General features: G+C 40.0%; 1 protein-coding gene across 1 annotated transcript in view; it reads right to left on the reverse strand.

The window, feature by feature from the left end:
* The window catches only part of SORCS3 (sortilin related VPS10 domain containing receptor 3), a 588,465-nt gene that overhangs the window by 68,836 nt on the left and 504,325 nt on the right, over nucleotides 1–15,304 (reverse strand). The window contains exons 13-14 of the mRNA XM_036828794.1: nucleotides 14,450–14,541; nucleotides 4,084–4,191 (exon numbers count right to left, since the gene is read on the reverse strand). Of these exons, the coding sequence (XP_036684689.1) occupies nucleotides 4,084–4,191; nucleotides 14,450–14,541 (200 nt within the window). The remainder of the gene's footprint in view (nucleotides 1–4,083; nucleotides 4,192–14,449; nucleotides 14,542–15,304) is intronic.

The raw sequence follows: 15,304 nt of genomic DNA on the forward strand, positions 1-15,304 counted from the left end.
TCAGGGAAGAGTTAGCATTTTAGGTCTAACCAGGCCTTCAACTGATTGGATGAGTTCCACCCACATTAGGGAGAACAATCTGCTTTACTGGGTCTACTGATTTAAATGCTAATCTTATCCAAAAACACCTTCACAGAAGCATCCAGAATAACGTTTGACCAAGTATCTAGGCACGCCATGACCCAGTCAAGTTGACCCACAACATTAACCATCACAAACTTATATATATTATATCCTCCAAATGAAGGCAACAAGGCAATAAAACCTTAGTGTGAATGAGCCAGTCCTTCTTTCTCCCTGACTTCAGTTGAACTACAGAGTCAGGGTTAACAGAAAGAGGCAGGATACAGAATTCAAATAGCCTACATCATAAATAAGTTTTTGGCTAAATGGCAAGGTTAAGCAATCTTGTCCCCAGATGGACCTCCTGTCCTCGAAGTTCCTAAAGCATATATAAAATTATTTGAACTCCTGCTTTAGTCTTTGTCATTGCTATTCCACGCGAGTAAAACAGTGGTCATCCTCAGTGGGCCACTTGGTTTTAAAGTCCTTTTTAAACCTAAGACAGAGCCAGAAATTGCCTCTCGGCAATCATTCCAGGGCCTACACTTCTGGCTGTCTAAGGAGCCCTGGATCATTTTCATACTAGAGAAACTTTGAATTAATAAAAAGTTAAAAATAGGGAGCTTGAATTGTTTATACTTGGTTGGATGATTGCTTCCAAACTCATCTTAATTCCATGAAGGACAAATACCTGTCTGCCTCAAATCCCATGTAAGAAAATTATGCACTATTCTAGTTCCTGTTCTACTTACTAGCATTTAAAGAATCTTGATAAGCAAGGTAGAAGGGAGACAAAAGCTCTGCCACACTCCTTGGAGTCTTACTGGGGAGGAAAGAAAAACAGAAGCACTAGATCATCTTTTCAGTCAATGGTTTAGCCCTGAGGTCAATCTCCCTCATATCCATGTGACCAGCTAAACCCCATCCAAAGCTGAGAAAAAAAAAAAATATTACCATTTACTATTAGATGAATACAGAATTTAAACTGTGGCTTTAAATTTGCTGGGGAACGCCAGGTCATGCAGAGATTGGTGTACATGCACTATTGTTCAAAGTAATGCCCAAGAGAAGCATGCAATGAGTTCAGAGAGGCCTCATTCAAGAGAACGCAGGATAAATCACAGTATGAGATAAGGAGAACACAGAACAAAAGGAGGACCAGTATGTCTCTTTGCTACAAAAACAGGGAAGGCCTGACTTTAGGACCATACGTGTCTTCACTGCCCAACCTTCTAGGGCCATGTCAGATTTGATTGTGATGAGCAGTCACATTTGGCTTGATCCATTCAAGTAGATTGCACAACCTTCTTGAATGTGTGAACCTTCGCCTTACAGAGCTTAGAACTCAATACTTGCAACTTCCTAGTGGACGTATTGGAGGAAGTCCCAGAAAGGAGGAAGGTTTTCTTTTCATATCTAGTGATTAAGCGAAGGATGGGAAATCATTTGGAAAAGTCAGCTCATGGTCAGAGATCCTTATGAAAAAAGATGGCAGAATTCCTAGTATTCTGGGGTACGCTTCCTGGAATTCCTAAGAAAATATTTCAATCCCTTGGCAGAGTATTCTGGGTAACATGACAGAGTCATTTGTATGTCACATTTATTTAATGTATGCAGTCCACGAGGACAGGGGTTTCTTCTTGATTTGTTCATCTAGAATAGTATCTGGCACATAGGTACCACTAGTTTTTTTTAACAGTATAACTTTTCGAAGGTCTTGCTGGGACCCTAGATCCTTGGGATTTCTCTCTCACTGTATCTCTGTTGTCTAAATCTCTCCATATATACATGTATATCTATGTGTGCACATATATGTGTACATATGTCTATACACACAAATACTTGCATATATATTCACTATGCATATATATCTACATATTTATCAAATCATTTGTATTTTAGAAATAAAGTTTATGTTATGATACTGCCTTTGAACATCCAGAATTTGTATTTATACAACATATTGTTGCTGTGTATCTACCAAACGATGAGGCTTTAGACTCTAACCATTACTAACATACTATATCTTAAATACTGTCTATGGCTCAAACAGCTAAACTTGCATACAACAGTGTTAACTCTTAATTAATAAAGTGACTTGACAGCAACAATAGAGTCCATTTGTTATCACAGGAAATTTAATTAGAAATTTAGATGGTGAGACAATTCTGTTTCGGAGGATATTTTAGGAGAACGAAAAGAAATTGCTGAAAAAACTCAAATTAAAGCTGTACTTCCTGAGTAACAAATTCTACAAGAAATCCTTGTTTACATTGTACAACAGAACTGTCCAGAGAAGTTCTATCATGGCACAAGTTGGCCTCTAAAGACATCAGTTACGAATACAATATACCCCTTGGGAAGACTGTAGTAGCGCCTCATAGGGTTTGACATCATGTCTTTCAATTTCCAACAATAGATCACACGTGCCCAACACACGGATCATGCTCAGAAATGAGCGTTAAGTCTTTAAAAGACACAGTTCACACCCTTGAAGTTAGAGAGAAGGTTGTTCAGGCAATTTGGAAAATTCAGAAAGAATTAAAGAAGATAATTTAAAATCACTCTTCGTTGCACTTGTTTCAAATAATTTTAAAGACATTTTGTGGAGCCACCCAAATTTTCTGTTACGAACATTTTTTAAATAGTGAGGACACTGGGAATCCTACAGACTCTTTTTATAGACATACCCTATAGACATGGAACCCCTTTGTAGTGTTTCTGCTGAATTTCCTAGGACTGGACTTTTGTCCATTTGTTCTGTCTGTTTTCTCCAATTTGTGCACCATTTTCCATCATGGCTGGGTTCTTTCTGTCATTCTGAAAGCTCAGAGGAGTGGCTGGTCAGCCCTCTGGATATGAGGATGGAAGTGTAGGGAAGGAGCATGGCAAAAAGTGGTCCAGTCTGGGGCTAGATTACAACATTTGATCAAAACTGCGTAGCTGCAATTATAAAAGATTTTTCAACTGATCACTCTGGGAAAAAAAGTAAAGCATAGGAATTAGCCATTTGCCCTTGTATTTGCCTCCTCCGCAAAGCTCATCAGTGTCATATCAGGAAAAGATTGATTCAAACTATAAAGAAATTAATGAACGCAAAGGTTAAAAGAAGAGCAGTGTCCCCTAGAGTAAGAAGATGACAGCGTTCCCCCAAGCTAGCCCAGGAGCATTCTATGAGCCTTTCTGTGACAAGTCCACAGTATAGAAAATTCCCCTTAATCTTGCCCAGCAGACTCCCTTCATTCTGTCCAGCAAATAATTAAAGTGTAAGATATTCCAGTCTCTTGGGAGTAGGGGAGGTGGAGGGCGGTGGGGTTTCGTATTGCTGGTGAAGGGTTACCACAACTATTCCTCCACACCCCCCTACCTACAGCAGTGCACACAAACACGCATAATCAACTTTTTAAGAATTGAACTTTGATATAATCTTAGAAAACATCAAATTATTATTATCTTCTTTAATATTCAGATAGTACTTTGGAGCTTTTTACAGCTTTAAGATCTATATCTCTATCACCTATTCTCATCGTAAAGGAGTGTAGAAAAATTTTCACAGCAAATTAATCTGAAGTGCAACAAGAGCAACTCTGTGTGTGTGTGTATATCACAGACTCTAGGAGCTTCCTTTAAAACATTCCCTGTTTTCAGTAAGTTCGCTGTTTTGTTCCCTCTGTCCCCATCTCTAGTTCCTTACTAGGCTGTTTTGGAAAGAGAGAAAACACATTGAAAGACTTAAGCTTTCTGTTTGCTTGGGTTTTGGATAAATGGAAATTTGTTACAATACCATAATTTTATGAGAAACCTTGACTTTTCAATTAGAAGCCCAGCTTCTCTAATCCTGTCAGTAGCCTCTTGAGTTGGTGGGTGTTGCATAAATATGTCTGTCTTACAGATGAGGAAACTTTGGTCCAGAGACTGAAATGCTTTCGTGTAAGCCTCCCTGGGGAAAGTCCATGGTCTCCGTGGAAGTGGAACCCAGGTCTCCAGGCTCCTTTTGACCACAGACAAAGAAGTACTCACGTCATAATTTGGGTCTCCACGCCTGCCTCCACCAGAGCACCGTCCACAAAAAGAGGAACCGAAGTGAAACCGTACTTGTTCCAGGAGTGGCCCTCGTCAAAACTCACCCTGGGTTGGAAACAAGTAGATGGAAGAGACAGCTGAAAATAAAACCACAATATGTTGCAACCAGTTTTCAGGTGATTAAATTCTCCTCTGTATCTCCCTTTCTGGCAGTTTGGATTATCAATAGGTATTAATCTTCAACATCTCCCTATATTATTATGAGATTTGATCAAAACTGCATTTCCCCGCCCAGGCACAGACAGCACCAAGAGCTGCAGAAACAGTTCAACATCTCAGAATTGAAGGAAAAAAACCACCCAAGCGGGAGGGCTTAGTGGCTGGAGTATCATGTTTCAAGTACTCAGAATGGAACCCGAGGTTCAATTTACAGCACAATCAATTCAGCCTCTGGAGTCTCTGACACAGATAAATTCAGCAGTGCGGGGGTTTACCCTATGGGAGGGGAGGTGTGTGTCTTTCAGATCAAACCTTAAAAATAGCAATTTCCTATTTGTTCAGAATGGATGAAGTACCATTTTCCCTCCCCGATGCCACTTTAAGGGGCTTTTAGGGACGAGTACTGAGTGTCTGAGATGTTCTGGGCAACACTGTTCCATCTTTCGACCAACGGTAAGGGGAAGGTCTGGCCCTCTGTGGACACAGCATCTGAAACTCTTTAAAGGAATGCTGCTAGCGGAGAGGATTTGAGCAATCTTGAGCAGTCGCTTCCTTCCCGTTCTTGATATTATCGAGTTCCCTACTGCCCCTTGATTTAACCGGAGGACAAAGCCCAAAGACCATCTCCTCTGAGAAGCTTTTCCCAACACTCCTCCTTCCCCAAGGCAGCTTTATTTGCTTCATTTTCTGTGATTCTTTTGGCCTGGTTAATTCTTCATTTTTCTCTGACGCCACAACACAGGATTCTGAGTTCAACTGTAGAAACTCTATTTCCCTACAACACCCAGGCCTTCCCCTATCATGGTGCTGAGTGATGACTTCTTAACTCATCTTGAATCCCTCCATTCAACATTATAATCTTGGGAATTCAGGGGTCACATATGTCTTGTGCATTGTCTGACCACCCCTCCCGCCCCACCGATATCACCTACATATCTTTATTACAATGCTTCTTACCTGATATTACATACATAGTTTCAAAAGATATGTCTAACTCTCCCACTGAACTGTGATATTTTTGAGGTCAAAGACCATACTGTTCATTTTTGCATTCCTAAAATTAGCAGAAACACTGGCACATGGTACTATATAAATGTTAAATGAATATATGAATGAAAAAAATAAGAAGTGATTACAGAAACTCTTTTAATCCATCCAATAATTTTTCAAGCGTTACTTACACTGGCATCCATGAATTGGATGTGAATCCCTGTCCCCATTACTAGTCAACCTACTCAGTCCATTCTCTGGATATTACTTGTCTCTCTATCTTATCTTCTCTTCCCAAATAAACCGATCTTAAAAATTAGAAAGTCAATCTCTTTACCCAGCTAGAAAAACTAGTCTCATGCAATATGAAGTTTTGTATTTCTGGTATACTGAGGCCTACTTCTACAAACAAAAAGCAGGCAGCGGTTATAAAAGTTTTTATGAGTTCCTAAATTATCAGTATCTGCCTTGACTTTTTATGAACAACTTTACCCAGTTATCTTTGACATACAAAAACTATATATTTAAAGTGTATAACTTGATGCTTTGATATAGATAGATAGATAGATAGATAGATAGATAGGGATATAGTGAAACATTGGCCACAATGAAGCTGGTTTCTGAGGGGGTGGGAGTGGAGGGTGGGCAGGAGGAAGAAGTGAGATGTTGGTCAAAGGTACAAAGTTTCAGTTATGCAAGAAGAATGAGTTCTTGGAGATCTAAGGTATAGCCCGATGATCTAATGTATAGACAAGTCAATATTGTCTTGACTTTTAAGGACTTGGCCATTTCAGCCTTTTTTTTTTTTTTTTTAATAGGCTGAAGGCTAAATAATCACTGAAGCTGAACCAGAGGAAGCTGGGCAGATCTGAACTGCTTCTCTTGGAAATGAGTTTCTCATTCATAAGTGAAAACAAGAGCATAATTGGGAATGGATTTACCTTTCATGCCATGTACCCTCCTGGTTCCTAAAATAATTGTAGGTATTTCAAAGTATGTCACGGCCACTAACTAGTTAAGTCTGCCTGGTAAGCCCAGAAGGTATAAAAAGATATTCGTTTAGTTTTTGGTTTGTTTATTTTGATGACTTTGGATTGATTATTGTCTTGACAGGAAGAAGCCAAAGTGGTTGAAGACCTCTGTCCTTATCTCATTCTCAGAGTTTCCTTACTGATGAAGGTCAGTTATTAACATTAGCAGAAAAAATTGCAGTGAGTGCCACCACATCCCAGGGAAGGAGGAGCCTTCATACCACTGCCATTAACAGGGCAGAGGACAGTCATCTTTACTTTATACATGAAGATAAGACACCACAAAGTAATAGAAACAGAGGGACCATCACAGCCTTCTGAGCTCTGAGTTCTAAGATGTAAGCTCCAAAGAAAAACCAAGCCCAAGGTGGAGAGACAGGGTGTGGAAGATAAAAGCACGCTGTATGAACTGAATCCATGTGGAAGGAGCAAAAGCATGGATTAGATGGAAGAACGGGAGCAGCAAAAACACTAGGAAATGCCAACATCCAGGTGGAAAGGCTAGCATATACAATAACCAAAGTCTAACGGTGACATAAAATTAGCATAGGCCAGGGGACAGTTCTCCAGAGCCAGGGTGAGGAATGAATGCTGTGACTATAATTTATGGTCAACGTACCACTAGGAAGCCCAGGTTCGTGCTATTCAGGTGACTTTCTGAGATCAGTAATTTCTAACACCCGAATATTTCATGCCGAGATAATTATGAAAACCAAAACAAAACTCCTAAAGAAACTCCAAAAAAATACATTATAAAATTTAATCTCTTGAGTATCAGAAACTTGGGTCTGTCATTTGTGAGAGCTGTTCTTTCAGATGACTAGGAGTTTTCAGATGTTCTGAAGTAACTGTATTGAATGGTAACCCCACGGGACCCACCTTCTCCTCCTCTATTCAATAGCTCATTAATGGCCAAGACAAAGGAATTGGGAATCCCTTATTAGGCCCACAGGTGAAATTGAAATTGATAAGACTGCCAGTACTCAGGGAGACAGGGGTAAAGTTACAATTGACCTCTAAGTAGTGACAAGACAGGACTATAGAACCAAAAGAAAATAGAATTCACCTAGCAAATATTTATTGACATCTACCATGTGCCTGGTTGGCAGTGGCCACTGTTCTGGGGATATAGCAATGAACAAGAAAGGGAAGGCCCTAGCTTCAGTGGAACTTACATTCTAGTTTGAGGAGACAATATGTAGATAAATGGATACAAAAAAATATGTTAAAAATAAGTGTCATGAAGACAGTTAAAATAGAGGGATATGATAGAGAGTGAGTGAAGCTACTTTGTATTGAAAATTTAAGAAAGTCCTCCCTGAGGAGGTGACATTTAAACTGAGATCTGAATGATAGTAAGGAATTTGCTATGCAAAGATCAACGTGAGAGCCATTCTGGAGGGCAGACCTGGTGTGAAATGAAGTTGCTGTATGGGAAGAACAGAAAGATGGTTGGTGGTTGTAGATTACTGGGAAAGGGATTAATAGGAGGAAATGGAGTCAAGAAAATAAGGCTGGGCCAGATTACAAAGGACCTTGTTCCCAGCTGAAAAGGGAGAGAGATGATTTGATTTAACCTTTACAAGATGGTTTCTTTGTGGTGAATGGATTGTCAGGCCCCAAAGTTGATGCAAGGAGATGAATCAGTGGGGGAGGCATGGCAATTATAAGAGACCAAGTAAGAGAAGGGGCTTGGAAAATGGTTTTAATAGTGGACATAGAAAGGGATGAAAGGTTGAGGATATTTTTACACGTAAAGTCAGTAGGAGTTTTACAGATGAAGTCAAAAGGATTTTGCTTGAACAAAAGAGAGAAGTCAAAGACAACATGGATTTGGGGGGTTAAGCAACTGGGAAAGGGAAATGTAAAGAACAGGAGAAGCAAAGCTTTTTGTTTGTTTGTTTCTGTTTGGTCCACATCAAGGTTGAGATGCTTTTTGGATTTCCGTGTTGTAACACTGTCAAGAGGACCTTTGGATGGATGCATCCGGATTTCTGGAGATGGCTCAAAGCCAGGGATGTAGATTTGGCAGTCACTTATAGGAGAGGACCAACTTAAAGCAGAATGCTTCATTAAAATGAAAAAACAAAGAGCCCCACAGCCAGAGAAAGGAAAAAGAGTAACTAATGAGAAGCTCAAGCTGGAAAAAAAAAACCTGAGGTGATTGTCAATCACAAGGTAAATATTTTCCAGCAATGTCCCTACTGTGATAATCAAAGGCACTGTGAGTCTAGCGTGTGTTCACAGACAGGTAGCGTGAATAATAAAAGAAATTATCCTTCCACCAGATCCTCAATACTATGTTCAGTTTCATTCATTGTAGAAAACTGACAATCAATGTGATTAGAAGTAAGAAACAAGTTGTTCTAGAAACAGGTTATATGATTTGAAGATAGCTTAGGGGAAAGAAGAATAAGAGCTGAATAATTTACCATCACCTTTTAACTTTTTTAGTAAGAAAGCTTCCAAATAGTTCAACACGCAAAAATAATTCTATTGTTGCCTACGGAAAAGGGGTAACGTCTGTGAATGAAATCAGAGAGAATGTGGATAGATGCATGAAAATATCAATTAAACAATACAGATAGAATAAGGTAAAAAAAGATTTCTATTCTCATAATTGTTCTAAAAAGGAAAGTCAAATATTTGAACAAGAATGTAAGTTCCCAAGTATTTTGTCTTGTCCTTTGGTATATCCCAGCCCCTCTACTAGCACTGGATAAATAGTATAGGCTCAATGAATATGTGAGAAATAAATGAACAAATGCATGCAATCTGTCTTAAATTGTGTATCTGATCATTTCCCAGAATTTAGAAAGCCTAGACAGAGCCATCTCTTGAGGTCCTTTATAGGCGTAGGACTCTAAAAATCGCATGCATTTCTGGAGCTGACTTACTCTACATAGGTCTGGGCAGCAGAACAAGGACTGATGGACAGAAATTACAAGTAGATTTGTTATTGCTCAGCACAAAACAATCTTCCTAACAACTAAAGCCAATATACAGGGTGGAAACTCATTCAAATTGGTCAGCTCTGTGCCGTCCTGGTGAAGTGGGGTGTCATTCTTAGGTGTCACAGAGGTATCTGCTGTAGTATGTGTGAAACTAGACTACTTGCCCTCCAAGACCCTTCCTTATTCCATGCATTGATGACTTTATAATGTTGAGGTAAGAGCCACTAAAAGGAACAGAATCTTCCAATAGAATCTGATTCCAACAATCAGAATCCTCCCCGGAACACTCTAGCACAGAAATAGAGTTATAATGGACATTGAGGATCAATGTTCCTCCCTTTGGTGAGGTGCATTGCTCTATTTTTTATTATCCCAACCGCATGAGGCGATGGCATTGTAGCCACACAGAAGTCCTTCAGAGTAGCACATGCACTTTCGCCTCTGAGAGGCACATATTGGCTGGAGCTATTGTTTTCATGTGAATGTTTCTATGAACAAAACGCCAGTGTTCACCACCATTTACAGAAGAGCAAAGGAACAAAAACGGCCAGGTGATGTTTTGTTTTTAGCTTCCAAGAACCTCCCTTTGACAGGAGACACTGACAGCTTGTCAGGGCTAAGCAAACAGTAGGACCCCAGCTTACCCTCCGATGAGCAGCTCTGTCTATTGTGAGTTTTCATTACAGCACTGCATTCCATGGGGTGCCATTGTTCATTTCACTCTAATGCTTCTAAGGTACAAAGGTAATACTGGTAATACTGGATGGAGGGTTTACCTGAAATAGCACTTAGGTTCTAATCTCAATGCATCTAAATGTACACGGTCACAAGTGGATGGGTTCATTTGTATGCTGCTTTGTCTTCATACATATCTAGCTACCTATCATTTCAATTTATAGGAAACAGCATGCCTTGTTAGCCTAGCTAACGTTTCCCCAGCTTTTCAATTATGATTCTCATTTTCTCTGAAAGGCGACGTAGTTATTATTTAAATTCGAGAGCCACTATACCCTTGTGGGAGAGTGGGTAGGCCAGTATCTTTTTCCTATGCAAATATATATACATTTGTATATGCTGCCAAAATAACGTCAGTGAGTCTGAGACCTACTACAGAAAAGAACAATGAACTGATCACTTAACCTTTCTTCCACTTCAAATGAGCTCTGTGTTTACCCTGAAGGTTGTAACTTAATTAGAAGCTACTGGTGATGAAGAAACTGCATTTGAGTTTCACAAGCTTGCAATTCATAAGCCAGCCAGAGACAAAATCAGTCAAGAAGTTTATAAGGAAACATTGATGATAATGATAAGGTCAGGCCCTTACAGAACACTTACTTAGCCCCGAAAGAAGTACAAAATGCACAGGGAGATCAGCTCGGTGCTTTGTGACCACCTAGAGGGGTGGGATAGGGAGGGTGGGAGGGAGATGCAAGAGGGAGGGCATATGGAGATATATGTATACATATAGCTGATGCACTTTGTTGTACAGCAGTAACTAACACAACAATGTAAAGCAATTATACTCCAATAAAGATGTTTAAAAAATTAAAAAAACAAAAAAGAATTCCTGAATGAGTTAAGTGCCACTGTTGTTTGCTAGCACATACACTCAGTAGCTGGCACTTAACCGTCGCAGGGACTATTTCGGAGAAGGGCATTCACAGACAGGCAGGTAAGCAGAAGTCACGGGTGGTATGTAAGTTCAGGGAAGCATTTGTAGCATTTATGATAAATGACAGCACCAACATCCTTTAAATGGAGAAAATTCTATTTCCAAAGCTTAGTTTGAAAAATCATCACTAAGCCTTTGTAAATTGAAGTAGGTGAACAAATGGAGGGTAGTATCATCATTACTATTAAAAGAGGAAATTCAATGGGATGTAGCTATTTTTCTGAGCTCAATAAATATTTTTTACCAACCAAAGAGATATTTCATGGAATAAGGGGAAACTCAAACTTTGTATTAATGCCTTTGAGAGGCAGGATTTGATCCTACTTACATATCCCTGAGTGAATATTGATTTTCCCAACTTGGATGGTTTCCCTCCAGAAACTCCTTCTAGAAGTGATCAGGCCTCTGGAGAGAAACCACTGCAGAACACACTGAATGGTCAGATGTAAGGATGCTAAGATTCGCCAAAGCCAAAACTTTCTCTATTCCTCTGCTCCATGCCAAATGTACTCTCCTCTCCTGTCACTAAAAAGAAATAACAACAATAGCAAACTCCTGTTTTCCTTAGGACAAGGCAACTTTTGTGTAAAAGTCTCTAAAATTCAACCATGAAGTGAGTGCTAAGTCCCTACCACATGAAGGAGAGAGAGCAGGAGGGTGACAGTCAAGGGTAAGATGGGATTGCCACCCTCTTCTCCCAGGACTTAAGGGGAAGAAATCTGCCAGCTGAATCTGTCTGCAGGGCATTTATCAATTATGTCATTGAGATTTACATAGAGGTGCTTAGAACACAATGATAACGACTAAGGAATGTTACTTTTCTTGGTTAAAAAACAACAAACTTGTCTTAAGAGTCAAGCTGCCTTCCCTGAGAGTATAAGTCCTACTCAGTCCTCAGTAGAGAGAACTCTTCTCACCACAGAGAGAGAGGTCTCGGTAGTAGAAGGAATTACCTACAGATTCAACCTGAACCCCTTAAAGTGGCGTTTAAGTTCTTCTGAGGGCTACCCACCATTACTTACTCACATGCTTGATTCCAACGACATACAGTCTTCTGAGCACTCCCTACATCTCCTGAATTCCAGGCTTGGTCAGAGTTTTCCCTTCCCTTGGCTTTCCTCCCATCACTTCTCCTACTCCTGGAATCCTTTTATCAAGGATCAGCCCTCACGTCACCTGCTGCACGAAGACCCCCTCACACACAGGCGGGGGGCTCTATCCAGCCTCAGGATTCCAGCAATGCACACGGTCAGCATCCTTTCGTAGACATTGCTTAGATTTCCAGTAATATGTGAACTGTCTAAGCTCCTTATCTTGACTATGATCTCCCAGAGGACAGAGACCATGGGATAAGCCTCTGTGTACTCATTAAAGTATCTGGAAAATTGGCAGGTAAAAGAGAAGAGCATCCATGATAGAAACCCAACTTGGTGCTGCAAGGTACTAGCTGTGTAGCTCTGAGCAAAGAATTTAACATGTCTGCATTTTAATGCTATGATAAAAAGAGTACCCACAGGAAAATGCATAGGGTGGTTTCAAGAAGTAACTTAGGTAATTCATGGAAAGGGCCTAGAACAGTGCCTGGAATTTAAGAATCCCTGAGTAATGCTGACTATCATTATTATCAAGTAATTCCACTCTTCTGATACTACCCAAAAATTATAAAATCAGTAGTAAAAGGATGATAAACAATTACATTAGGAACTTTTTCAAGCTCATGCTTGAGGTGGCAGAGCACTGTTTTTGTGCGTTTGTGTGTTTTGGTTTTGTTTTTTTTTCTACAAACGGCTTTTTTTTTTTTTTTTTTAGAAATTTAGGGTTTTTTTTTATTTTTTTAATTTTATTTATTTATTTATTTATTTATGGCTGTGTTGGGTCTTCGTTTCTGTGTGAGGGCTTTCTCTAGTTGCGGCAAGCGGGGGCCACTCTTCATCGCAGTGCGCGGGCCTCTCACTATTGTGGCCTCTCTTGTTGCGGAGCACAGGCTCCAGATGTGCAGGCTCAGTAATTGTGGCTCACGGGCCTAGTTGCTTCACGGCATGTGGGATCTTCCCAGACCAGGGCTCGAACCCGTGTCCCCTGCATTGGCAGACAGACTCTCAACCACTGAGCCACCAGGGAAGCCCCAAACGGCTTTAACTTAAGAGAAACTTTCTTAAATCCTTGCCAAGGTGGCTGAAGCTTGAATTTGGTACCTGGGGATCCTAAGCTTATTTTTTCTTTTCCTGATTACAAACTGATGCTTCTAAGTAAAACGCTTACTCTAAAAGGGTTAGTCTCCTGAAATCAAGGGCCTGGGAGTTATGCCAGCATCCATCTTCCAGCCCATGGTGAATCCCAACAACTGTATTCTAGATAGCATTCCCTCTACTACCAAACATTCACTCTTTCAAATATTCATTCTGCTGAATTTGAAGCCTGAAATTCTTTCCCTTCAGGATATAAACATACACGATACTTATCCATCCTCCACCAAAAATAAAAACATCTTCATCATCGTTATAATCATCATCATAATAATATATTCTCCCTCAACTCTTTGTCTTCCCTGGAGGGTCTTACATACATACACTCAACTGCATTCCATAATCTACTTTCTTGGGAAGAATTATCTACACTGTCTCTACTTTACTTCATTGTTTATCATTCATTCATCCATTTATTCATATATTGCACTCTACCTTTCAACCCCACCTCTCTTGCGAATCTACCCTAACAAAGATCACCAATGACCTCTTACATTGCTTAATTCTAGATTGTTTTTCACTCCGTAAAATCTATTCTGATTATAGAATTTGGTGCTATTGATCACTCCTTCCTTCAGCCTCCATGAAAACATTTCTGCTGTGTTTTTATCTTTTTTGGCTATTTCTCCTTAGCCTCTCCTATAATTTCTTCCTCTGCTCTGCATGTTGGTATTCAACAGTGTTCCATAGGAGTCCCTATTTTCTCCTTTTTGTACCCACTTTCATGCGGCATGCAGCCTACTGACATGGCTTTAACTACCACCTAATGGCTAGTGACTCCAAATCTAGAGTGTCATCCCAGACCTCTCTCCTGACCTTCAGATGAACGTATCTGACAACTAATCTTCATCTCTGCTTGAATATCCCTAGATATCGCAACTTCAACTGATCTAGAACTAAACTTAGTATTTGCTACATGCACCTAACCCTCTTCTTACAGCAACGTCCAGCTCCTGCATTTTGGATTCTTAATCTCGGCTGCTTGAACTTGAAGGTCCTTCTTGCTCATTTCTGGCTCATCTGAGCACCCATTCCTACCACCCCACTGTATTCATTATACTTTCCCATCTAAATCATCTGGTCTGCTACTGTTACCAAAGAGTTGGATGATGTAATGTACATCAAATGGATGGATGGATAAAGAAATGGATGAAGAAATGGGTAAAGTGGGTAGAAAATCATGCAGAATAACTTGTCCCAACCTTCTCCACTAAAAAGTTGCTCATTAACAGGGTAGGGAGCTGTCCTTACCACAAATGCCTGACTGGCAGAGGTGTGTGTTTCATGGCCACGAGGGCGCCACCCCAGTCTAGGAACCAGACATTGTACTCTTCATCAAAGATCTGGAACAACAACAACAATAACAATCATAGCAACGCCTTACATTTGCATAGTGCTTGACAGTTTATAAAGTTTTTCACATATATTGTTTCATCTAGATTCTGCCCCTTCCAACAACCCTATCAGGAAGTTTGGCAAGTAATGTCATCCCCATTTAATAGATGAGGAAATGGGCTTGTAGAGAACAAATAATTGTCCCTCGGCTACTCAAATGGCATTTCCAGGGCTCCTTCCTCTAGTACTGTGAGCCAGTGTGCCACAAGAAGTTCAGGCAATAAGACGCGTGCTCAACTAGATAACTCAACGGAAAATAAGACTTCAGAAAACTTCCCCATCTTTTCATCTGAGTAACTTACTACTCAGCTTTCTCTTTCTCATTTTTTCAAATGAGACGTTTGCTAATTTATAAATGGTCTGTGTCTTTCTCATCTTTTCAAATGAGACGTTTGCTAATTTATAAATGATCTGTGTCTTAGAAACATTTATAATGTTTATACATTATCTATGAATTTAAAGGACAATTCCTTTTAGACCTGTAGACATTATGATCTACGTGATGACTGAGTTCTCAGACTTAGCCACCACCTCCTAAGTTCCCATGCAAGTTGGATGAAGACTTAAGTTTAGTGCTTGGGGATCCTCACTCTAAATGCTCACTGGGACACCATGCTTCCTGGGACCCAGAGTTACTGATTCTTTGATTTATTTGTCCATTACCTATTCATCCATCCACTCACTCATTCAGTGATCCATCCATCCATCTAC

Source organism: Balaenoptera musculus, chromosome 16 (assembly GCF_009873245.2).
Source record: "Balaenoptera musculus isolate JJ_BM4_2016_0621 chromosome 16, mBalMus1.pri.v3, whole genome shotgun sequence".
NCBI lineage: Eukaryota > Metazoa > Chordata > Mammalia > Artiodactyla > Balaenopteridae > Balaenoptera > Balaenoptera musculus.